This window comes from Mesocricetus auratus, unplaced genomic scaffold, assembly GCF_017639785.1.
Source record: "Mesocricetus auratus isolate SY011 unplaced genomic scaffold, BCM_Maur_2.0 Super-Scaffold_100010, whole genome shotgun sequence".
Classification (NCBI taxonomy): Eukaryota; Metazoa; Chordata; class Mammalia; order Rodentia; family Cricetidae; genus Mesocricetus; species Mesocricetus auratus.
The window spans coordinates 1976260-1986612 of record NW_024429194.1 but is presented as its reverse complement, the minus strand read 5'-3'; the positions used below and the strand labels follow the sequence as shown (position 1 = coordinate 1986612).

The 10353-nt window shown below is 45.9% G+C and overlaps 1 protein-coding gene across 1 annotated transcript; it reads right to left on the bottom strand.

Moving 5' to 3' along the window:
• Window positions 1–612: 612 nt before the first annotated feature.
• Window positions 613–9106, bottom strand: LOC101844224 (myosin regulatory light polypeptide 9). Its single transcript, XM_005082564.4, has 4 exons — window positions 8971–9106; window positions 3502–3700; window positions 2725–2886; window positions 613–1114 (listed from the first exon to the last, which is right to left on the bottom strand). Exons 2-4 carry the CDS (start codon window positions 3683–3685, stop codon window positions 942–944), a joined length of 519 nt encoding a protein of 172 aa, XP_005082621.2. The 5' UTR covers window positions 3686–3700; window positions 8971–9106; the 3' UTR covers window positions 613–941.
• Between the last annotated feature and the right edge of the window lie 1247 nt (window positions 9107–10353).

Genomic DNA, 10353 nt, shown 5'->3' with positions numbered 1-10353 from the left:
TTTTAGGATCGAAACAATGACCTCACTTTCCCAGGCATGCAGCACAGCTGCTCTGACTGTGGGTAGGTCAGGAATGTCTAAAACTCACACATGGATCCTGATGGACCTCTGCATAAACAAACATGGTCTTTCAATAGGGGTTGCTATAATAAGGAAAACCTGTATGCAACAGCAACAAATACTATGCGTATTTCCAACAGCCGGAAATACAACACAGAAAAACTTTTTGTTAAAAGCATTCCATAGAACCTTCAGAGCTGAAATAGTCTCTGAATAGAACAAATGATCTTATTGTAGGTGTCAGGAAGTACAGAAGCTTAAAGTGGGGAGAAACAGAGCAGAGAGTCAAACTAGTGTTTTCTGCCACTCAAGTGATGAGACTCTGCAGGAATTATTTTCAAAACTGAAACCCAAATAGGTCAGTTAAGTTCTGACTTCCTTGAGAGGGAAGGAATAAACAGGAGGAGAGAAGACCAGGACTGCTTTAGGAACACAAGGAATGCTGGAAGGAGCAAGCTCGGATGGGAATGTCGTTGACTCATCTACCCCAGGCTTTGAAAGACACAAATGAAACTAAAAGTCAAGTGGGAAATAAGTTTAAACGACTAAGGATTTTATCAGAAAGTTTAATTGTCATTCAGAAAAAATTAGGTGGATAACTTTCTCTGAAAAAATATATTGACTCTGTGTGGGCTGCAGTTATTACACAGGAGGGACAAGACTGTAGTTAAATTACCTTACTTTCCAGTCAGGTAATGGCAGAAGGCCCCATTTCCAGTCTGATTATAAAGGTACATGTGGCCCAAAGAGGCTGAGAGTATATAAATACAAAACAGGAAAGGCAAAAAGCACTAAGATAGGGCAGGCAACGGGTTCCAGGAGAAAACTCTCAGCAATACCCCAGGTGGCGACAGGGAACATTGGCTGGAATCTGCAGTGCTTCAGTCGTCTTTGTCTTTGGCTCCGTGCTTGAGGATGCGCGTGAACTCGATGTAGTTGAAGTTCCCCTTTTTGTCGATGGGGGCCTCCCTGTACAGCTCATCCACTTCCTCGTCTGTGAACCGATCGCCCATGGTTGTGAGCAGCTCCCTCAGGTAATCCTCCTGGATGGTGCCTGGACAAAAGTACCGAGGATCAGGACACCCATACCCAACGACACAGCCTATGTATTTCCACAGCCTGCCATTTTTCTGCTCTGTCTGCCCACCCCACATCCTTCTTGATGGCTTCGTGTTCCGCAGGAGGCTATGTCTATTGTACAAGTCGACATCAGTCACCTACCACCTAACATCATTTTAATAAAACCTACCTGCCGAAAGTAACAGCAATAATACCCCATGTCAGCCCTGATTTCTTTTCTAGCATTGGGGGTTTTAAAGGACACCCCAAGTAACTTGTGTGCACAATGACTGAAACAGAGGCTTAATCACAAAGCAAAAAAAAAAAAAAAAAAAAAAAAAAAAAAGACTGACAACTCATGTGTGAAATTAATACACTAACAATACATTTCCCACCAAGTGAGCTCGACAAAGAAACTCCAATCCTACATTTTTCAAAAAAAGGTTCCTAGAATCTTACAAGTGTAGCTTTGTAGAAATAAATCATTAACTCCAGCCAGCTCACTTGAGTGGCATATAAATTAACTGTGTTTGGGAATAAAATATACCAACCATGCACGAGTCAGAAGAGAGACACAGGCAAAAAACCTAATGCATGGAAAGGCTTGCTGATTTTTAGAAGCCAAAAAAAGGTCTACAAAGTCCCATGCGCATGTGCTCATGCTGCCTCTTTAGTGGTCGAGGGCCATACATGAAAATCAGAAGATGAACACACTGTGGGGAGTTTGAAGGCTACAGAGAGGAGACCAGGCTTCCAGCGGCTGGCCCTGACAACCACTGGCACTTAAGGCTAGGCTATTTAATGTAGGCAGCCAGAGGTGCATCTTCCCTCTCCACACTGGCTGAGCCACACAGCGGCAATCGTAGAAAGTGCGCGTTCTCCTCTGCTTTTGCCCAAGAACTGGGCATCCCAGCAGTTAACACTGTGTGTTTTGGGGACACAGTCGTCTTACTGGGCAGTCCAAACCCACGATTTCGGACTCGGCCTCCCAAGTGCTGGACTTACAGGCTCTAGCCCTGCAGTACCACACCCTAGCACGTCATTCTTCTCAGTCAACCACATGGCAGCAGCATCCAGACGCCCTGTACGACATTTCCCATTTCATCTCGTAACGGCCCCGCGAGATAGGTCATATTATCTCCAATTTCACCGAAAACAAAACCAGAACCTTATCAAAGTAACCTGCCTGAATTGCACAGCAGAAGAACCCAAAACTGGAGTCCAAGTTCTTCTTGGTATGTTTTAATGTAGAGGTTAGACAGCACACTGAACCATTCTGGAGTTGAGAGATGTCTGACAGGCAAACACCAGATGCTACCGTGCTGTGGTCCACAGCAATTTACCGGGATGCTTTGGCCAGTCACTCATTTAACACAGAACTGACAGCCAGGACCTTGAGGATATTAACCTTTATGTAAGAGAGTAAATATGTCTTTCAAAGAGGTTGCAAGCGGAACCAACAAACCTCTGAGGACTACCAGCACTCAAGGGGAGAAAGAGTGAGGCGAGTGGTGAGCACAGCAAAAGAAACCCTCAAGAAGTGCCAACTCACCCATTTAGATACCGTAACCAGAACAACACTGTGATTGAGTTACACTGACTTACCAGTGGCTTCCTCATCAAAGCAAGCGAAGGCGTTTCTGATGACATCCTCGGGATCTGTGCCATTCAGCTTCTCTCCAAACATGGTGAGGAACATGGTGAAGTTGATGGGGCCCGGGGCCTCGTTCATCATGGCATCCAGGTACTCATCGGTTGGATTTTTTCCTAAACAAAAGGAGCCATACTCATGATCTCATTAGGAAATATACCAACTACTAATCACAGCGCACATTCTGGAAGGGAATGAAACCACTGTGTGTTTGCTGTTTGGGTTCATGATAGCAAAACTACGGGAAAGTTTGGAAGATACATAATTATATTCCAGTGAGATGCCAGAAGGGTAAGTACCACTTATCAAGCTCTTTAAGGGCCTATTTTTAATTAGGTATGTATGTATGTGTGGGGGTATATGCACATGAGTGCAGGGGTTCATAGAACCCAAAGGAGCAGGAATCCCCCTGCAGCTGGAGTTTCAGGTGGTTGTGAGCTACTGAATGTGGGTGCTGGGAACCAAACTCAAGTCCTCTGCAAGAACAGTATACATTCTTAACTCCCAGCCATCTCTTAAGTCCTCACTTTCTCAAACACTACTCACATACATGCATGTACACAGAGTCCTTCAGCCCAACTCTGAGATAGGTACAGGCATGTGCATGTGCCCCAGCTGGAAACACTGTTACAAAATTGATCCCTTAGATCAGCTTCTTTTTAGAGCTTTAAAAATCATGAAGACATCAAAGAAATTCTGCCTAATATATCCACATCCTAAGTGGACATTACCCATTGAAGCGAGCATGTCATGCAAGTCCTCCTTGTCGATGAAGCCATCCCGGTTCTGGTCGATCATGTTGAAGGCCTCTTTGAACTCCTGGATCTGCGACTGGTCAAACATGGCGAACACATTGGATGTTGCGCGCTGAGGGCGCTTCTTGGTGGTCTTGGTCTTGGCCCTTTTGCTCGACATGGTGGCGGTTAAATCCTAATTGAGAAAGAATTCAAGGGAAATAATATCAGTATCTAAGATTACAAAGTATGAATCACCACAGTGATTAACAAAGTTAAGTGGAATTATCTTTATATCAGTCAGTGGCCTGTTTCAGTGGGGTAACATAACTGTATAAAAATTTCTAGCAATTCATTGACTATCACCCCAACAGTAAAATTAAAAGAGAAAACCAGTCTTGAGTTTTGAGTTCTCATTCTTAAGGCTGACAGATATTTATAAAAGGACCATTACTTATTTCCACTTCCAACCATTATCAAGTCAAAGCCCACAACACATGAAGACTGCACATAAGAGCCACCATAAGCCTAACAACAAGAGAAAAATTAAAACCAAGGAGGTGTGCGTGTGCGTGTTGGGGGGGAACGGACCTTAGGTATCACCTGTATTAGCCATTCCACCCCACCAGAGCAAGAATGACCAATGGAGCAGACCTTCCCTCCCACCTCTACTGACAAATGCTCGTCTTCCATTCTGATAACGACTCAGATTGCACCCTCATTCTGGATTTGATGTCATCTAAGAACACTTTGTTGAAAGGCTAACACAAAAGCACAGAAATGGAAGTTAACCCATAGGGAGCTAAGTCTTACAGACTACACTTCATACAGGCCTGTTCTGCACTCAACACTCTGTACCACTAAGGCTTCTCTTCTGTAATCAGAGGACAAGTTGCAAAGCAATTTTGTTTCAAGAACACTTTAAAGCATATATACTATGTTTGCCCTCTAATAAATTTATCCCTGTAAAACTTAAAAAGAACATCTAATACATAAAATGAAAATATATTTTCCCCATGAACACGTAATTTTAAAACTAAATAAAATGTTTGAAGTGAAAACCCCACAGCTATCAGATAACTAAATTCTAGCGTACCATTCTTCAAAGGCGAGGAGGTGACAGTCTTCAAAGCCCTGATCAGCAAGACTAAGTCCCTGCTGAGTTATATTCCTCCAGGCAGGGCTAAAATAGGCACCACTGACTCCACTCTGACCGAGATAACAATTTTAAAGCTTACGTTCTGAAAACAACATTTAGCCATGATGCAGCAAAGCAACATGCCTTGCTCTAAAAATAAAGTCTGTGGACTGCAAAGAACGAGCCGCTACCTAGATTCCAGCACCCAAAGTGACCCTCAGAGTGTGTCCTGTGAGTTATAAAAAAAGTCGTCTCTTACATTCTTTCCTTGGTCACATCACATCATCAGACTACAAACCATTATGGGAACAACTAGAAAAGCTCTGCTCACTTTCCTTACCTGTAAATCTGGTTTCAGATTTTAGGGAAATTCTTAAAGGGACGGCCAGTCACAAATCCAGGTCATCTACTACAGCGCGTAGGCAATACAAGCAGAAATGATGTATTCTCAAATCCCCGACTTTTATTTATCCTTAGGAGACTGTCTTTTATGACCTATTGAACCATCCATGAACGAGTATCTCCACTCTAGCATACTGTGGAGGCTGTGTTCTTCCCTCCTGATGTAAATGGCCAATGACAAGGTGTTATGGGGAATGTTGTAATTGCCTCTGAAGTGCACTCAAGATCTTCAGTGAGTGGCACACATTTACTAGCCCACATCTCTTCAGTATTTTAAACATAACATGCCTTTACAAGTCAAAAATCATCTTCAAAAATAGCCTGTTTTAGGGGTGGGAGGGAGAACTGTGGTTGGAATGTAAAATGAAATAAAAAAATCTTAATAGCATGTTTTTTTATGACAATAGTGGCTTCCGTCCCCCAGTGACACAGGAATGCCAGCTATTTTAACAACAGAAAAATGGATGAGAACCACAGATCAAAAGGCTGATGAAAGATAAGTTTTTAATTCACAAAAATCTCATGGATTTGATGGGGGTACTCTTAAAATTCCTTTATAAAAACGCTTAACATGTTAAAAGTAACATGTAATTTTTAAGAATATATTTCCTATTATTTTAAACCATGCATTTAAAAATTAGTAAATACACTCTTTCCATTTCTGGCTGCCATAGGGAAAGGAGACACCGCCAAGTCTAAGCATCTGCGATGGATGGTGGTTCGGAACTGCTCCAGTTTCCTGATCAAGAGGAATAAGCAGACTACAGCACCCAGCCCAATAATCTCCTGCTACAACAGGGCTGACTCACAGCAAGACTGTGGTTGGGCATTTTTCTGGTGTTTTATTTAGCATTAACAATAGCCTCACCCAGACCTTTAGCTCACCCCATGCTTAATTCAAATGACTGTATTAGTACCAGCTAATTTTATCAATGTACATCAAATGTTAATAGCATTGAACAGTAGTCAAAAGTTAAAAATGTAACATATCCCCCCCACCCCCGCCAAAGAGTTTCTTTGTAGACCAGGCTGGCCTCAAACTCACAGAGATCCGCCTGTCTCTGCCTCCCTGGGTGCTGGGATTAAAGGCGTGCTCCTCCTCCTTCACCACCACCACCACCACCACCACCACCACCACCACCACCACCACCACCACCACCACCACCACCACCTGGCTTATGTGACCTATGTTAAAATATAGTTGGAGAGGCAACTATAAAGAAATGCAAGGATTAGTTTAACTTACAGAAATGAGCTACATACTTCCCATTCCAGAGGTATGACTCTCAAGTTCAAACAATGCATAAAAATAATGAAGTAATGCAGTCAGGAATGGTGGTCAATGCCTTTAAATCCCAACAACGGGAGGCAGATCTCTGTGAGTTTCAGGACGGCCAAGGATACATAGTGAGACCTTGGAGAGAGAGAGAGAGAGAGAGAGAGACAGAGACAGACAGAGACAGAGACACAGAGAGAGAGAGACAGACAGACAGAGACAGACAGACAGACAGAATGAGAATGACTCATCAGGTGGCAAACAATCGTCAAACACCGAGAGTTCAGAATTCTTCCCTAGTTTCTACAAGATTGGAGAGGAGACTAAATAACTCAATGTGTTATCACTTGGAAATTATAAACTATCTTCAGAATCAAGAGTCAGATGTTCACCTTCATTCAGGTTGTTATTTCTGTCCAAATCTGATAATGTAATGTTGAGCAACTTACTCTCTGGGTCTCAACTTTTTCAAGGAGATAAGACTGATTCAAGAGCTCATCTCCCAACACACAATTTGGAGCTTCACAACCACGGGATGGTCAACTACACATCTATACAAAACAAGCTACAGATATGGCTGGAAAAAATTTAGGGAAAGCGCATTTGGAGAATGGAGCTATGATGTCAGAGATAATGTCTGACAGTGGCAGAATGCTCTTTGCTGTAGCTCTGAGTGACACTGTGCTGCAAACTAACTCTCATATTAGTTTAAGAAGTTACAGCAAAGGGAGACTGCAAGAATTTTACAGTCATTGTGACCGTTTTTTTTTATTTAGGGCGCACGGGAGGATCACCTGAGATCCTCGCTTTGGAAGCCTTTGTGAAAGGTCTTTGGGGTGAAACTTGAAAGGTTTGCAGACTGGCCTTCTATCAAAGGGCTGAGGACTTCAGAGCAGCAGAAAGAGAAGGAAGGACAATCAAAGGTAGTCAGGATTCTTGTTCACAAATGAAAGGAGTAGAAACTCCTCTTAACTCAAGGCAGAGCTGCATCAGCAACTAGTGTGGTGTTGATTGTTTGTTTTGCAGCTCTGGGGATTTATCCTAGGGCCTCACATATGCTGGGTGAGCTACACCCCCAGCCCAGGCAATTTTGTGTGTTAGCCGTTTGCTGAGATGGGAGCCTCATGCCTAAGGAAGATGTCAAACTCTGAAGACATTCGGAAAAACAAAAGACAGATCCTCAGAGAGGCTTTCTAAACATACCAAGGGCAACTGGATTTTTCAGAACCTTTAGAAATGTAGAATTTACAGAAACTATGTTATCTAACTTTTGAAAAAGCTAAAGCTGGGTGTGGCAGTTCATAACTGAGAATATAGTCCTAGCACTTGAAGCAGGAAGACCATCTCAAGTTCTAGGCTAGCCTGGGCTGCAATGACACTCTATCTAAAATAACAGCAACAACGGAGCCTATGAAACCTATGAAGTAGGACCAATCAATCCATCCCAAGATATACATGAGCTTGCCTAAATTAAAATAGTAGGATCTCACACTCCTAAACTGATAATGCCTGTAAAAAATAAAAATTTCTTTAGCAGAACATCTAATGTACAAATACTTAGGAAATACCTTTTAATGAAAAACTCTCTTAAAACTGGGAAATGTATCTTTTGGAAAACCTCATCTCAGAACCTCGTAGTGTGCTAGCACCTAGGTATCTGGTCTGCTTCGAACTTCAGATCAAATCTGTCTCATTTAATCAGTACCATTTTTTTTCTAAGATGAGATGGGAGTGTGTGTGTGAAAATTCAGTTTTTGAAAGTGTATTTTCAAGTTGAGTGTTTCAATCCCAAGGAAAAGTCACGTTTTCATTCCTCAGGCACACTTCCGGTTGAGAGTCATCTTAGATCTCCTAGACAGCCACACCCAAGAGTTCTGAGCACTTTTTTTAAAAAGTCAATTAGTGGCCAGGATTGAGTTGTCAACTACGCCTCACTTCTGAAGGTAAAATGCTGTTCTACTTAATCCTCCTCATCAAGGACCATCTAGGAAAAGAAAACACCAGCAATTTTAGTAAAGACTCGCCTTCTTCACCTTTTGATACAAACTTTTGCATTTAAGAAGTTAAAAATCTTAAACGATCTGCCTCTAAAGATCCAGCAGTGCATTTTATACGAATGACTCGAACTAAAAACCACTCCTCTGCAAAGTCGACTTAGTCCCCTCGAGAGGCAAACGAAACCCCAATCTCCTCCCTGTCCAGATATCACTTAATTACACATGCACATAGACATACATGCATGCATACATACATACACACATACAAAGTTCTGCTTAGAGGAGCGCACACCGAACCGCTCATCCGAACGGGGTTCTTCCCGCTAAACGTGGAGCCGCACAGCTGCCACATCTGCAGAGGGAGGCGGCGGCGCTACGGCCCCGCCTGCAAACTCTCCCTCCAGCCCGGCGAGTTTACGTTAGCAACCAAACACAGCTCGGGAGTCAGCTCCGTGGGGCTCCGGTTTCGCGGGCCGGCAGCCTGCGGGCCCACAGCCGCCTGCGGGGCTCGCCGGGACCGCGCAGCCAGGCAGGCACGAGCGGGCACACCTGTCCAGGTGCGCTCCCCACCCCCCTCGCCCGCTCCGCTCCTCCAGGCGGGGACACCCTCCCGGGACGGGCCACCCACGGCCCGCGGGGCCAGCCCCACTCACCCTGCTCAGCCGCGGGAAATCGAAGCTGTCACCGCGAAGCTCTCGGCCGGCTCGCTCTCACCGACCGCTCCCCCCCCAAACCCCAGAACGGCCACTTCCGGTCTCCGCCAGCAAACCGGAAGGAAGCCTAGCGGCCATGCTCCACCGCCTCCGTGGACCAGCGCCGGGACGCGGGGGGGAGGACGGGGAACCGCAGGGAAGACGGCCGAGCGGTTGGCGGGCGCGAAAAGGGGAGAACGGAGCGAGCATCTTAGGACGGGAAGGTTTGTGCGGAGGACCTGTCGTCCTCACCGCCCGGCTCTCCCGCGTCTCCTTTCGGGAGTGTGACTCCGCTCCCACGCCCACCATTCCCCCCGTCCTCCCCGCGGATGGTTGCGTCCATCCCGCGGTTTTTCCGAAGCCCGCATTCCAGAGCCCGGGAGAGGCGGGGACCGCGGGTCCCAGTCCATGTAGGGAAGTGGCGGAGAGACAGACAGGAGAGAGTGAGGCGGCCCCGGGCCTCACGTCACCGGCCTCGGCCCCGCCCTCGAGCGCCCGCCGTCCCCGTCCGTCCGGAACGCGCCTGCGCAGGAAGTTCTCGCGACTCAGCGTCTAGGTCAGCGCCCTCGAGGGTCCCGGGCGTGTGCAAGCGCTCGGAAAAGTCACCGAGTGGCCTTTTATGGGAGAGCCTCACTCTCCGACGCGGGAGGGAAACACCGAGCTTCCGGGCCCCCCCCACCCCCGCTGTCTCTTTGGTCCAGGTAGAGTTGACGAATGCAAAAGGCCATCGCTGCCTCCGACTCCTGCTCCACCCGCCCATCGCCCCAAGGGTGACTTGGAGAAACCGGACGAAAGTGCAGGGCCCTGCGTTGAGTCAGCCGCCGACGGTGGTGTCTCGTTAGAGGGAAAAGGAGGGGGGGAAGCCTGCGTGATTCCTTCGCCTCTGCCCGGAATTGGTGGTCACCTCGGGTCCAGAAACAGATCACGACCCTGGCGAGGACGGAGCGGTTCTAGAGTTCCACCTTCATCCCGGGAAAACGTGTTCCACATCCCTAAGACCAGCTGTTTTCTTTTCTTTTTTTACCATCCCCCCTCTTTAAAATTTAAATTAGAAGCAGTCTTGTTTTACCTGTTTGTCCCAGTTCCTTCTCCCTCCCCAACCAGCTGTTTTCTTCACGGAACTCGGCGTGATGTGGTTTAAAGTTAACTCAGAGGCAGAGCCACCGAAGAAAAAGAAGAAATTGCCCTAATCCTGTAGGTGACAAATAAAACTTCCCTCCCTTCTTTGATCATATGAAGCACTTGCAGTGCTAACTAAAAAATTCAAATAGTTGGGTGATTCATCTCCAGCTCCCCGAATCAGGGTCTTCAGGAGCAGGTTCTGGGAAGTCAAGGACTTCCAGA